Source organism: Suricata suricatta, chromosome 4 (genome assembly GCF_006229205.1).
Source record: "Suricata suricatta isolate VVHF042 chromosome 4, meerkat_22Aug2017_6uvM2_HiC, whole genome shotgun sequence".
In the NCBI taxonomy this organism is placed as follows: Eukaryota; Metazoa; Chordata; class Mammalia; order Carnivora; family Herpestidae; genus Suricata; species Suricata suricatta.
Genome location: NC_043703.1, coordinates 67187738 through 67203242, shown reverse-complemented (window position 1 = coordinate 67203242; position 15505 = coordinate 67187738). Strand labels below are relative to the sequence as shown.

Here is a 15505-nt window from a genome sequence, read left to right as displayed (position 1 = left end):
GTGCTAAATATGATAGAATAAAACAGATGTTTTTTGGAAAAGAATGAAACTTTTCCTCATAAAGCTCAAAGCTACACTAGAGAACAGAAAAAGCTTTTAAGGTTATTTCATTGTAATAATAATTACAAATGTCTATATTAAAAGGCTTGATAGCTCTGAAATGGATCACAGTGAAAATGAAGATTATACAATGTCATCACCTTTGCCAGGAAAAAAAAGTGACAAGAGAGACGACTCTGATCTTGTAAGGGTGAGATATTTGGTTTGATTTTATAATAATTATAATAATGATGATAAAAATTTTACTGTGTAAATAATGTTTATATTGAAACCAGTTAACATTACTCTCAAATTTAACATGTGATTTTCTCTTAATGATTTTAATCACAAATGTGAGTTCATCTTTATCCTCTACCATGTAATTTAAGTATATTGAATCTCTTGTATTTCTTGTCATTCTAATACGTGATTTTTATTCTGTAGATCTTTGAAATCAAACATGCCAGTTCCATACACAGAACCACTTTGGGTGGTGGTGGTGGTGGTTTGTCGTTTAAAACACAGAAAGTTTAGACTTAGCAGTAGAAAAGGGAGATAGAATGAGGATTCTTGAAGGCTCCTCCATTTTAGATGCTTTCTTAGCCTTTCATTACTAAGTAAGCTTCTAGCAAAGGTAGGAAATGCTATAAACTTATTTAGTTTTTAAATTTTGTTTTATTAAATTTTAAAAATTTTAATAGTGATAATTTATATGATTAGACAGTTTGTAAATGTCATTCAAAGACAGAATTTGTTATGTTTTAGTACAAATACAATTATATATTTCTGTACATCTTGATAACCTTAATTATTGGGCACATTTTGACTTTCTAGGTTAGCTTTAAACATTTTATGAAAAATTGATGAGGCTGTCTGAACCAGTTTCTTTATCTGTAAAATGTGGCTACTTAGCTGGTAAGGTTTATCAGTATAAATGAATTAGCCCAAGTCAGTTGGTATTGCTGCTGTTTTATCATTACAAAGATCAATATTTTTGATTAATGATTACTATAAAGTAAATGTTAATGCATCTGAATCTACTCAGTTAGTAGAGGTGTGGAACATTATTAATAAAATTCTTTTGCTTTCTCTGAAATATTACTGCCCTTCTTTTCTTCCACTGCCCCAACATTACATATTCCAAGAAGTTTAAATTATTTTCAGTTGTTTCCAGGCTTTTCCAGTAATTTGTTTTGCCAGATTGTTTTTCTTTCCACTTAAAAAATTATAATTCTTAAATTCCTACTACATCCTTACTACTTATACTGTAAATTCTGATTTTTATTGGCTGTTTAAAAATTTTGCCCAAGCAGAATTAGAAATTGATCGCTTAGCCAGAAAGGAATCCTGTTATCTGGATTTATAGAAGAGAACCTTGAATTGGAAAAGGTATTTATGTCTTCTAGTCCTACTTCTCATTTAATGCAGAAATTCCTTCATTAGCATTTATGAGAGTTGCTTACCATGTGCTTGAAAATGCCTTAGGTGGAGAGCTTTTAATTTCTCTCATTTGTTGGAAACATCAACACATCAGCTACACTACCCATACCCACATACTGTCCTGCTCCCTTACCCATGTCCCCCAAAATTTGGGAAACATGGTTGTGATGAATTCTGAATATTTTGTTATCCTTTGAATTCTATATCTAGTTCTGCCTTGTAGAGCAATAAAGAGTAAGTCTCTCTTTTCCATAGAAAAGTTTTGAAATTCTGAGCTTTTGAGATTTATTTTTATAATTATAATGGAGGCTTTTGGCTGCCTCTTATGTATTTGCATCCATTTTCAGAAATACTGTAAGAACCTTATTAATAAACATCAACTGAAATATCCTCAAAGAGGTTAGCATTTGAGACAGAAAGACTAGTATATTAGAGTCCTGTATTTGTATATACTACCACCTTCACACTGAAATTTCACCACAATGGAATTATTCTCCATCTATACTTATATTCAAATATTTAGTTTTACAAATAATATGTTTTTCTTATTTCCTTCTTCTAACCTCAGTTTTATACTCCCTCTGTTCTTAAGATAATGAAGTGCAAAATGAAAAAAAACTAGAAAATGTAGTGCTTTAGTAAATTACATTATTTTATAGTATTCTCAAGAAAGCAGACCTTGAATTTGCTGTTTACCACCAACCTTTTCCAGAGTATAAAAGAATTCAGCCACCTTATCACATTTTTGGACATTAAAATGAATTGTAGAGTTTCAAACTGGAGGTGATAATTGTAAATTTAATTTTAATCAAATATTTCTCTTTATCTTCGCACCTCTGAGTAACAATAATTATTTGTACAAAACTGCAGATAAATGATAACAAATTAAAACCAGTCATATATAGGTCTGTTTTTCCTAGGATGAAAGGATAATTTAATGCTAAGAAATCTTTTAATATAGCAAATCAAGATAACCTCAGGTCATGTCAAGAAAATATAAATACAACTTAAAATCCAACCTTGATACATATGAACTCTTAATAAGCTAATCCCAGAAGGATCCTTCCTAAACATATTAAAAGTTTTATCTTTTTAAGTCAGTAGTCATTGATTCTGTTATTCTTCCTAAGTTTTTGTTCTTAAGTGCAAAATACTGGAAACATTTCAATTAAAAATCAGAAGCAAAACAAGTAATATGTTGTCATCACTATTATTTAAGATTGTTCTAGAATGTTTGACAAATGCATAAGACATGAAATAGGAGTCAAAGGTATGACAATGAAAAAGAAGAGACATTCATTTTTCTTAGAAAAATAAGAGAAGTGGTTGAAAAACTAAGAATTCAGTATAGTACCGATTAAACATCTATATATGATAGATGTATGTATGTGAATAACTAACTTTGATCTGATAATTTTGCGTGATGTTGAGTATACACTTGGGGGAAAGGAGATTTGCCCCACCACAATAACTTCTTCAGCAACAAAGGTAGGTAGGTAGGTAGGTCGGTCGATAGACCTGAACATAGCCATAGGAAAGAAGTAGGGGGAAATCCATGTGGGGAAAATAATCCAAATTGAGAAACATAGAAGGCTTGAAGAGAAAGAAGACATGCCATGTTCTTTAATGGGAGAAATGAATGAAAACAGATGGCAGTTCTTTATAAATGAATCTATATGTAATTATAAAATTCCAGTGTGATTTTAAATCCATGTGGAAGAATAAATGGATACAAAAGGAGTAATAATATCAGTCCAGCCAAACACAAATGTATTTCTTTATGATTAGTAAAATAGTATGCTGCTTTTGCAGTAGCCCAGAAACATTATTGATTTTTAAGACATAATACAAAGTAAAGGAAACATCACAAGTCAGTGATTTTTGAAATGATTGGAATACTCTTTGGGGGTAGATAGGAAAGAATTTTGAATTCCATGTCAAATCCTATCGAGATACTGTAATATCTTAGTCTGCTCAGTGACCCATAGCAAAATATCGTAGACTGGATGGCTTAAACAACGGAAATTAATTTTCTCACCTGTCTGTAGGTTGGGAATTCCAAGATCACAGTGCTGGCCGATTTGCCTCCTGGTGAGAGTTTTTTTTCCCCTGATTTGCAGATGGCCACCTTCTCACTATGCCTCACATGGTGGCGAGAGAGCCAGAAAGATCCCTCTGGTATCTCTTTTCCTAAGGGGCTAATTCTGTTATGAGGGCCTCTCATGATCTTAACTGAAATATCTTCCAAAGGCCCATCTTCAGATACCATCACATTACGGGTTATAGCTTCAACACAGGAATTTTGTCTGGACACAATACAGTCCATAACAAATAGGAAATAAAATTTAAATATACCCAAAAATATAGAAGAATGTAGATTTAAAATACTAAGACTCCAGGATACAAATGGACAAAGAGCATAATACAAATGACATAATTAGGGAGTTGATAGACAGGAGGTAAAAAGACTAAACAAATCAGATAATTTTTGTTGTTTTCACTGATTTTAAGGATGTAAATTGACACAAACTTTTTGCATTAAAACACTTGTATTTATGGGTTTCATACATGTATGTGTATAGAGAGCTATGAGGGTTCGTACTGTTCTTGGTTTCTTTGGAGAATTTCCTCCATCTCCATCTGCTGGTCAATGCATATATTATCTGAATGTAGACTAGGCTTATATTTTAAATTTAAGTTTCTGTTTAAATAATTTAAATTGTGTTTGTTTTTAATTAGTTGTAGCTGGAAAGAGACAGTATCTTTGATTCAGCAATGTTTTCAACATTTTTACTAAATGAATATGTTTAACTTTTATGTCTTGCAACCTCCATTTATAAAATAAAAGTAGCTCTTTTTTGGTATCTAAGCATACTCTATAACATAGTTGGTATTTTACATCTTATACACTATGGAATAAAATTAGAATTACTTAATTTGACTATTAAAGCAGATGTTATACTTTGGTATAGTTGTCCATTATTCAAGTATGGAATTTAGAATTTTTTAAAAGACATAACACTCATTAAAACTTATAGTTTAATAAAGTACTGATCTTGAAAGGTTTCAATTTGAGGCTCTCTAGCTTAAGTAAGAATGAAAATTTACCCTCTTATCCCAGATAATTTTTTTAGTTAAAAAACAAAGCAGTTATGGTTCTGATATACTTAAAAACTCTATATTTTATTTAGGTATAGTTTTATGACAAAAGTGGTTACATTTTTTTTTGTTTCAGTTTTCAAAATATGCATATAACAAATTCATATTGAAATTGTGATTTTTATTTCTAGTCTGAATTGGACAAACCAAGAAGCCGGAAAAAAACACCTGTCACAGATTCAGAAGAGAAATTAGGTATGGATGACCTAACGAAGTTGGTACAGGAACAGAAACCTAAAGGCAGTCAGCGTGGACGGAAGAGAGGCCATACAGCTTCAGAATCAGATGAACAGCAGTGGCCTGAGGAAAAGAGGCTCAAAGAGGATGTATTAGAAAATGAGGATGAACAGAATAGTCCACCAAAAAAGGGTAAAAGAGGCCGACCCCCTAAGCCTCTTGGTGGAGGTACACCAAAAGAAGAGCCAACAATGAAAACATCTAAAAAAGGAACCAAAAAAAAATCTGGACCTTCAGCACCGGAAGAGGAGGAAGAAGAAGAAAGACAAAGTGGAAACACAGAACAGAAATCAAAAAGCAAACAGCACCGAACATCAAGGAGAGCACAGCAGAGGTAAGTGCATGTAACTCTAAACTGCATGTTTTTAGTAACTGTGTTATAAATCTTAATTTGATGCTATCCACATTTGGGTCTTCCCCAAAGCAGAGCAGAATCTCCTGAAACTAGTGCAGTTGAATCCACACAATCCACACCACAGAAAGGACGAGGAAGACCATCAAAAACGCCATCACCATCACAACCAAAAAAAAATGTGTAAGTTGTAAATAATATTAAATTTCAAACCAGTTTCAAATTATTTTGCAAAAGTTCATAAATTTTTAAATATACATAGGGCTGTATTTAAAACCCCATGTATTTAGTCCCGTTATACTAGGTAAGCTAAACTTTTTATAAACTTCCCTAGGTAATCGATATCCCAGTTTAACCCTCTGATAATATTTTTACAGCTTTTAGGCAGATCTCTTCAAATGAATACCAAATAGTTTGTTACTTCCCATACAGATTTTATGGTACCTAAAGAGATGAGAAAGTATTTTTAAATGATCACCTCATACTGACCAAAGTGCCTTGTTATCCCACACTCTAGTTTTTCTTAATATCTCTCCTCAGCAACGTAAAAAAAATAGTTTTTATATTTTTGCTTTTATTCTTTGAGTTGTATAGGAAAGTAACAGGCATTATTTTTCTTTAAATTATATCCATAGAAATTATCACTTCAGTAGATCTGAAGTTTTTGGGGTTTTGATTTTGTTTCTTTTCTAATCAAATGAACACATCTGTATCTACATATAAATAGTTTGGGAAGTTCACACAAGCATATGTTTATAAGAAAATCACAATAACAAATCTGTATCTAAAATTGTTAGGGCAGCAGGAACGTCAGTGCTGTCATTTGTGTATTTTGCACCTTTTTCTCAGTAACCTAAGTGGAAATAGAATAGCATGTCTTCCATTTATCAGAAATTCTGACTGTAATTCTGAGAGTAATCCCATTGCAGTTACATCAGTGCCTTGGCTTTGCAGAGTTGCCAGCACACTTTGGCTAAATAGGTTATCTTAGAAATTTTTCCTATTCCTGTGTATTTCCCAGGAAAAGGAAAACTTGCTTGAGGGTCTAGCTACTTCCTTCCTGCCTTCTTCCATTTAATTTTTTCCTCAGGTAAAAAGTAAAGGTAAGTACATTTTTGTGGCAGCTTTGTAAATGTGTTTGGATTCAATTACAAAAACTATTTTTTTTTAAACAAATTCTTAAGGAATATTTAATTCCCATGATTAATTTTATAATGAGAAAATAACAGAGCTTTCAGGGTCATAATTTTAATTAGTTTATATTTGGTCATCAGAAAATTAAGGGCTTAAATGATTATCATGTCATCTAAAATTATATACATCCTCATACAAATATTCTAAGCCAAAAAAGTATTTCTTTTATAAACCAATGCAGAAAAAGACTCTATATTTGTCTTAACAGCATATCTTCCCTTCAAAGGGAAGCTCTTTTTTTAGAACTAGTAGAATAACATATGTTATGATCTGCCTGTTTTTCTTGTTCCGACCTCAGTGGAATTGAGAAAGATTATATTATTTTCCATGTAACTCCTGTATTTTCTTCTGTTGACTCTGAAAAACTGAACCAAGTAAAAAAAATTACTTGGTTTGAGTGTGGGTTAAAGAATACATATTTTGGATTACCCAAGAGAAATGATAAGCTGTATTCTTAATTTAAAAAAAAAGAAAAGTTCAGTCAGGATCACCTAGGTGGCTCAGTCAGTTAAGCATTTGACTCTTGGCTTCAGTTCAAGTCATGATTCATGGTTTGTAGGTTCAAGACCCACATCAGTCTCCATGCTGACAATGTAGGGGCCTGCTTGGGATGCTCTCTCTCCTCTCTTATGCCCCTCCCCCACTCGTGTGCACACACACTCTTTCAGAAATAAATTTTTAAAAAAGTTACCATACAGAGAATAAACTGATGGTTGTCAGAAGGAAGCAGGGGTGGGAGCATGGGCAAAATAGGTGAAGGGGAGTGGGAGATCCAGGCTTCTAGTTTGGGAATGAATGAGTCGGTCACAGGAATGAAGGGGCATGGGAATCAGGTCAGTGATGTTGTAGTAGTGCTGTCTGGTGACAGATGATAGATGCACTGTGGTGAGTACAGCATAATCTATAGAAAAGTTGAACCACTATGTTGTATACCTGAAATTGATGTGACATTATATGTCCACTATACTCAAATAAGAAAAATATTTTATTTTTTTAATGCTTTATTTATTTTTGAGAGAGGTAGAGGCAGCATGAGAGGGGGAGGGTCAGAGAGAGAGGGAGACACAGAATCCGGAAGACAGGCTCCAGGCTCTGAGCTAGCTGTCAACACACATCCCGATGCGGGGCTCGAACCCACGAACTGTGAGATCATGACCTGAGCCAAAGTCGGATGCTTAACTGACTGAGCCACCCAGGTGCCCCAACAAAAATATTTTAGTTTAAAGAATGTACATGCAAATAAATGTCAAGAGGGATACATTTGATTAAATGGTGATATGTCTTACATATATTTGAGTGCCTCCTATTTCAGAGGATACTAGGTGCTAGGGTTTACAGTGGCTTACAGTGACACAGAATAGACCTTATTCTTGTCCTCTTGGGATTAACATCTAAATGGGCATGTAGTCCTTACATAATCACACATAAATATGGAATTCTAAATTGTGATCTGTGCCCTGAGGAAAAATTTAAGGTACTATAAGAGAACATAATGAGAGAGCTAAGGAATTGGGGAAGTTTTCTCTTTGGAAAGTAAGAATTGATTTCTTGAAAATAGTAGGAGTTAGGCTGATAGTGAACAGGGAAAAAAACACAATTGGAGGGAACATGGTATTGAAGGCGCCAAAGTAGGAAAAGTCTTGGCCAATTCAGAGAGTTATAGAAAGGCAATAATTTGCTAGATTGTAGTTGTAAGGAATTGGAGACTGGAGAGAGATGAGAATGGACAGGTAGCCAACAGCTGTCTGTAGGGCCTTATATATTATGTCAAGAAGGTTTACAGAATTTCTTTCAGTACAGCAGGGAGCTGTCTACAGGGAGTGAGTGACTTCAGCTGTTTTTACATCTTTAGAGAAGAGGTAAGAGAGGAAAATGATGTGGAAATGTGTAGTAGCAGTAGAGGTGGAGAGAAGTGAATAGATTTGAGATTTCTTTATGAGAATTATGGGGCCGTATTTGTAGCAACATGGATGGACCTTGAGGGTGTCATGCTAAGTGAAATAAGTCAGGCAGAGAAGGACAGATACCATATGTTTTCACTCATAAGTGGAACAGGAGAAACTTAACAGAGGACTATGGGGGAGCAGAAGGGAAAAAATAGTTGGGGAGAAGGAGGGAGGCAAACCATGAGAGAGACTTGAAGCAGACTTTGGGTTGTGTTTTAAAATCTTCTATTGTCTTGGTCTCAGTCATACACGTTTTATGTTACTTGGTCAGTGTTTGTGAGATTCTAGGGTTAAACATCGGGTTGGGATTTAGAATAATAATATTTCATGTTTTATAAGGTAATGGAGAATAAAAATGAGAATAAATGATAATTTATGAAATATTTAAAGCATTTCCTCTGAGGTAATCTACTACTTAAAGATCAGAATGTTCATTTTATTTTACCTCTGTTTTACTCTAGCCGTGTAGGACGTTCCAAACAAGCAGCTACTAAAGAAAATGATTCAAGTGAAGAAGTAGATGTGTTTCAGGGTAGCTCTCCTGTCAATGATGATGTTCCACAGGAAGAAACAGAGGAAGAGGAAGTTTCTACAGTAAATGTATGTGTTTATTAAAGAACCATGTGTCATAGCATAGAATATGGGAACAGAAGTTGGGAAATATGTGGTCAGCTTCATATAGCACTTGCTGTTACTTATAATTCTAAGTATTTACTTTTCTTCACTAGTTTGTAGTGTTGTTTCGCCTACCAGCTTGGTTAATGAGAGAACATCCTTTATGGAGTCCTGAAACTACATGAGAATAATAGACGTAACCTAGTGAAAGTGTAAATGTCAAGTTTATAACTGAATGTGGAGGACTGAATGTGGAGAAGTAGCATTCTGATAAATTGATACTTGAGCATTTAAGCTGTACCTTGATTTTAGATCACTGTTATGTGTTAAATAGACTATGTTTTATGTTTTATAACTTTTTCTTTGAGTTTCATAGTAGTTTCATAAGTTAGTCATATAGAATAAAATCATGTCTTTGAAATTTATAGAATAAGTAACGGATATTTCTTTTACAAAAGGCAGGATGTGAATTCTTCCTGAGATAATTTTTTAAGTAAAGAATGGCTTTGTCAGTTAACACATCTTTGGTGTTTCATTTTGGAAGAAATACAGTTAACACATTTAAGTATACTCTTCTCTTGGTGATAACACCAGTGCTGAATCTTTGGATCAGCACAGGCAGCCATCTTTGAGAAACCTCTTTTCTGAGATCAAATCCCAGAGTTGACCCTCACCCCTTTGTGCTGTTTAACATAATCAGCACTCTGTCTGCACCAGGGTTCACTTATGCACCAGATATTCACAGAAAAATATCTGAACTTGTTGGGCTTGTTTCTGACAGCATTATTTTTTTTATTGTTTTGGATGTAAAAAAAATAAGAGTCCAAAGTGATTAATGTCTTCATCAAAAAAAGAAAACCACAACCATAAATTAATTGAATTAAAATCCTGGTCTGCTTATATTTATCTTAATACTGATCTTTTTAAGAGCTGAAGTGTTATGCTTTCATTAGTACTTGCCAGTAAATGGTAATATGTCTGAAATCTAGATTCCTATGTATTTGATAACTGTTTTCCCAAAGGGACAACTGTAAGTCCAAGGGTAAAGTGTTTTCTTTTACCACGGACACATAAGTGAAAAGATATTTGTGGTTGTTTTTCTTGCTGTTGACATTGCTTTCTGTTCATTTCTCTTTAAAATTATTAAATAGAAAAGTAAAATAGTTTTTTTCTCTTTTGCTATTATGGGAAAGGCATTCAAATATTACATAAGGTCTAAATATGTGATGCTGAGGCAGAAAGTTTTAAAATAGGAGAAAGGTTTGAAGTGAGGAAAAGGAAAAATAAATCAGGAATAACGAAGAATAGTGATTTGTTTAAAAAGTAATATTGATTACTGCTAAGTTTGATATCTTAATTAAGCATCTGGTAATTTTTCTTTTAAGGTACGACGGCGAAGTTCTAAAAGAGAAAGGCGATGAACAAATGTAATTAGGAACTTTCGTGTGAAAGCTTTGAAAGAAGCATTTGTTTTTTGTCAAGCTTGAGGCTAAGTCAAGCCTTTGATGCACAAAGCGGGACTGCTGGAGAGTGGACAGGTGGACCTTATTTTGATGACCACATATATTTGTGGTCACAGCGCTTTAGCCATACACGTGGTGATAACATTGACTCTGGAGTCCTGTGAAAGTGTGATGTGCGATGGCTATGTAGACAAACTAAAGAAGAAACTTGTAAATATGTTTTTTCTTTTACTTTTCTTTTTTCTTTTATTCTTTCTTCTTTTTCTTCTTCTTCTCTCTTTTTTTTTTTAATGTTTCTGACTTCTAAAGTGCTTGTATAGCTTTTATCTGCAGCTTTAAACTGACAGTCCCAACTGTTTATTGGATCTATTGATTTGGGAAAAGTTTGCTAGAATGGATCTTAAGCAGTGATCTGTCAGTGTTTGTATTTGTATTCTCTGCAATTTTACTGTGAAAAAATTTTTTTCAACAAATGGTGTCATTTTCTTGATGTCATTATTTGTTGGAGAGTTAAATGGTCTCTTTCCCTTGTGTATCTTACCTAGTGTTTACTCCTAGGCACCCTTAATCTTCAGAGGTGCTAAATGGTCTGCCATTACACCTGCATGATGCCTCCAGCAGGAGGACACCATGCAGATTGTGAAATAGTCCTGAAGTTTGATTATTTTACACCTCAGTATTGGTCTCAGAATTTTCTGGCCTTTCATGGCAATGAAAATTTTAAGAAAAGAGATTTAAAATATTTTAATTTTAAAGAGTGTGTTATAAAATAATGTACTGAATTCTTTATCCCATTTTATCATCATCCCTTTTCAGTTTTTATTAATCTACTGTATCAATAAAATTCTGTAATTTGAATTAGTTTTTAATAGTCTAGAATGTTCTTGTGTATAGATATTTCCTCTTGCACATTATGTTCAGAAATGCAGATTATTACACTATAATATAAAATTCGATATATACACATAGAAAGTTGCAGTTCTCCATAACAGTGTAAAGTTAATCAGAAAGAAAAAATTTTATTGATGCAGTGTGTCTTTATAAAGCTGTTCTTGAAAGCAAGTGTTTTGTATTTTATAGTGAGTTGCATGTTTATGAAAAAAGTGCTGAAAATGGGATGTGCTCTTTTCTGTAAATTCATATTTAGCCATAGTATATGATAGATTGCCCCATAACATAGTTTTTCATCAAAAGTTTATTATTGTACTTTATTTTGGAGCCAAAAAAGTTGTTTTGGGGGGGGGGGTCAGGGCAGGAATGATATATCCAACTATATGAGCTACTGTAGGTATCACAATCTTATAATTTTTGAATGAAATTCCACTTTGTCTGTATTGGGAGAAGTGGAAATTTATTTGGATTTAGAGCAGATCTTTTTTTTTTCTTCATTGTAATTTGCAAAATACAGAAATAAATTCTTTAAATCAGTATCATTTATACAGTTTTATAAACTGTATTTTGAACCAAAACATAAAAGTTACTACTTAATGCTTGCCTAAATTCATTTTAGTATTTCAGGTGCTGTTCTTTTGTTTTTTTCACAGTTAACACCAGAAAAGAAAATCATATCCTAACTTATTAAATTTATCACATTGAATAATGGAGCATTTTCATATAATACACCATTATGTTGAAGGTATATTTCCAAGATTGGTTATAATAGAGAGGGGATATAATAAAGAAACTACTATTTTGGAAAATGACATTTTACTATTTCCAGTGTATATCACAGTTAATGTGATTTTTTTTTTAAGATTTCTTCATGTTTATGAAACGGCCTTTTATTTTTTAAAAAATGTTTTGAATTGTGTCTTAATCTCTCAATATTTAACTTCTTCATTTCCAGCAGTACTGACACCAGTGATTATGGGAGGCTGCTGTATACAAGGCGGCTAATGTCGGACCAAGATACATTGGTTTTTAACCGTTTCATGAACTCAGTTCTCCCAAACACGCTATTTGTATCTCAGCAGTACAAAGGCATGTTTTTAAATCTATAAAATAAAGGATAAGGGATAGCTTTGTATTTTTGTCATTGACTCAATTGCACCGGAAATGTTTATGGAAGTATATCTTTAAGACCATTTTATAAACCATAATGAAAAAATGATTGTGGAGGATTTTTATTTGCATGATCATAGTTAACCAAATTTCATTGCACACTAATTCTGTACATCAGTTCACAAAAAATGTTCATTGTAGATTTTGTTTAATGCCAATAAGTCTGTGATTTTACAACATGTCTGTTCACTTTTTGGGAAGATTATGATGTAAGTTTTCCATTTTTCTGTAGAAAAATAGGTGCAATAATCAGAGTTTTGATGTCCTGAGTCTTCATCTTTTAGGGGGATTATCTTACTATGTTTGAAGTTAACATTTCATGTATTGACATCTGGAGGGCCACATACTATAACTAAAGTAAAATTAAGTATGTATACAACATTAATTGCTAACAATAGTTAGCAAACTCTTCAGTCGTAATGTTCATTTTGAAAATATGTGCTGTATAAAATTGGGAAAATATTTAACTCACTGTAACAACTTCCATTATGAAAATTTTACAATTTTTTGGTGAGGTTACCTTGCTGCACTCTGTAGCAAGTTCATTTAATCTATAATATAATGAGATTTCTTGCTGCAGTGCAACAGGAAGCTTTTGTTTTCAGTGATCTCCACTGTATATGTAAATGACAAATGTGGCTGTAAAACTTGTTCCAGGTATTAAAGGTTAAATTACTTTCTGTATCTTCTTACAACTTGTAAGTTTGATTTTTAAGATTTCCTTTTGCCCACTTGAACAATGTCAGGAATTTAAGAATTTGTTTAACTTGGGTATATCTCCCCTACCACATAGTATTATGTCACCATCATGAACAATTGGTATTTAGATAGATAACCAGTTTCAGACACATTTTTTGGATTTTCTGTGAAGTTGAATAAACATGAAAGCTAATATGTAATTGTATTACTTTATTTATGTGAATCGGTATATATATTGAAATATGTTTACTAAATGAAGAAAGGCACATTTTGATGATTTTTTATTTTGGAAACTTTTGTTGCATAGAATGGAAATCTCTTACCCAGTAACATTTTTTCAAGCGTTTTGTTTAAACTTCTCATGTAAAATTCTGGCTAACAGAGATTACTAAGTACTATTTAAGTTAAAGGATTACATAACTGAAGAAAATAAATGTGTCATGTAAACTTTAAAAGTAAGCACTGAGAATGTGAGTTGCTAGTGGCAGTTTTATTCATTTGTTCAGCAACTATTTATTGAGTGCTTACTATGTGTTAGGTTAGTTACAGAGGATAAAGTGTGATTCTCCCCAGCGGGGGTCGGGGAGAAAGGAGATAAGGAAGCAATTATTACATATATAATGTCAGATTGTAAAAAGTGTGGTGAAAAGAAAAGGAAAAACCAGATGGACAGTAGAAATGATTGGAGGTGAAGCTGTTTTATAGTTGGAGCTATGTTACTCAATACATAAAATGTAGGATTATTATGCCTTTATGATTGTCATACTTTTATAATTGTAAAATGGCCATCAATATCTGTACAGATACTCCATGCCTACTTTCTCTGATACGCATATAGCCATACCAGTTTTGTCTGCATGACAAAGCCTTTTCTGTCCTTTTTCATTCTATTTATATACATCTTTAAAGTGTGTGTTGTGTAAACATTTTATTCTTTGGTTTTATTCTTTTATTCAGTTATAGAATCTTTGTTCTTTAGAGTGTTTAGACTATTTGCTTTTGATATAATTACCAAATCATAGTAGGTTTTAAGTTTATCATCTTACTGTCTTTTTTGCCAGTCTTTTCCTTATTTATTTGCTCCTTTGCCTACCTTCTTTTGGCTCAGTAAAGTACTACTGACCTTTGAGCAAGTGGGGATTAGGAATGCCAACCCCCACATGGTTGAAAATCCACTTAAAACTTTGGAGTCCCCCAAAACTTAACTACTGGTAGTTGATCAAAAATCCTTACCAGAACATAGTTGATTAACACGTATTTTATATGTCATATGTACTATGTACTGTATTCTTACAATAAAGTAAGCTAGAGAAAGGAAATTACTATTAAAATGATAAGGAAGAGAAAGTACTTTTACAGTACTGTACTATATCAAAAAAGAATCCAGTTCAAGCTCATGTTGTTCAAGGGTCAACTGTACTTAATACTATTCTGTGTCTTCTGTTGGCTTCTTAGTAATACCTGATTATATTACTTTTCTGTGATTACCCTACAGATTACAACACCTGTGTTTGGCTTAGTATAGTCTGTGTTATATTAATGCTTTTACTACTTTCTGGACAATTAAAGAACTTAAAAGTGGCTCAACTCCTTTTGCTGCCTCCCTACTCTTTGTGCTATAGTTTTTTATGTTCTGTGGTTATAAATGCCAAGGTTTCATTACTTGAGGTAGTCAGTGTTCTTTCTTGTGTTGATCTCCTTTCTTGTTTACATATACATTTTCTCTCCTCTGTGCTATTTTTTTTATATAGTTTTGTGCTTCCATCTTAACTCCTTTTCCTTCAGTCTGAGAAGCTGCTTTTAGTATTGCTTCTAGTGCAGATCTTGTCAGTGCTAATTCAGTCAGCATTTGTTTGAAAGGTCTTTATCACACTTTCATTTCCGAAGAGTATTTTCTTTGGAGACAGAATTCTAGATTGGCAATTTTATTTATTTGGCGGTTTAAAACTTTGCATTCCATTTTCTTCTAGTTTTCATATTTTCTATTGCAAAGGCAGCTGGAAAACCTTTTCATTCCTCATAGGTCATATGTCTTTTTTTCTGGCTTTTAGAATTTCCTCTCTCTCTCTCTGTTCTCAGCAGTTTGACTATGGTGCACCTCTTTATGGTTTTCTTTCTTCTTTTTTATTTTTTAATTTTTTTTTAATTTTTGCTTAGGGTTTACTGAGCTATGGAATCTGCAGGTTGGTGTATTCTACCAGCTGTGAAAAGTCCTTGCTCATTTTCCCTTCACATATTCTACTCTTACTGCTTCTGTCTTTCTGACACTCCAATTACAAATATGTTGTAGTGTTTGTGTC

At 33.0% G+C, this 15505-nt stretch overlaps 1 protein-coding gene across 9 annotated transcripts in view; it reads left to right on the top strand.

Annotated features, from left to right (window-relative positions):
- PDS5B (PDS5 cohesin associated factor B) overlaps positions 1-14786 on the top strand; it is a 184282-nt gene extending 169496 nt beyond the window's left edge. For 3 of the 9 annotated variants that reach the window (XM_029936864.1, XM_029936865.1, XM_029936872.1), the window contains 5 exons: positions 145-250; positions 4770-5209; positions 5300-5410; positions 8829-8967; positions 10368-14786. In XM_029936864.1, the coding sequence (XP_029792724.1) occupies positions 145-250; positions 4770-5209; positions 5300-5410; positions 8829-8967; positions 10368-10403 (832 nt within the window). In that variant the 3' untranslated portion in view covers positions 10404-14786. Of the gene's footprint in view, positions 1-144; positions 251-1352; positions 1429-4769; positions 5210-5299; positions 5415-8828; positions 8968-10367 lie in introns of those variants that run through there. The other 6 variants (XM_029936869.1, XM_029936868.1, XM_029936867.1 and 3 more) reach the window with 6 other exon arrangements.
- Positions 14787-15505: the final 719 nt, after the last annotated feature.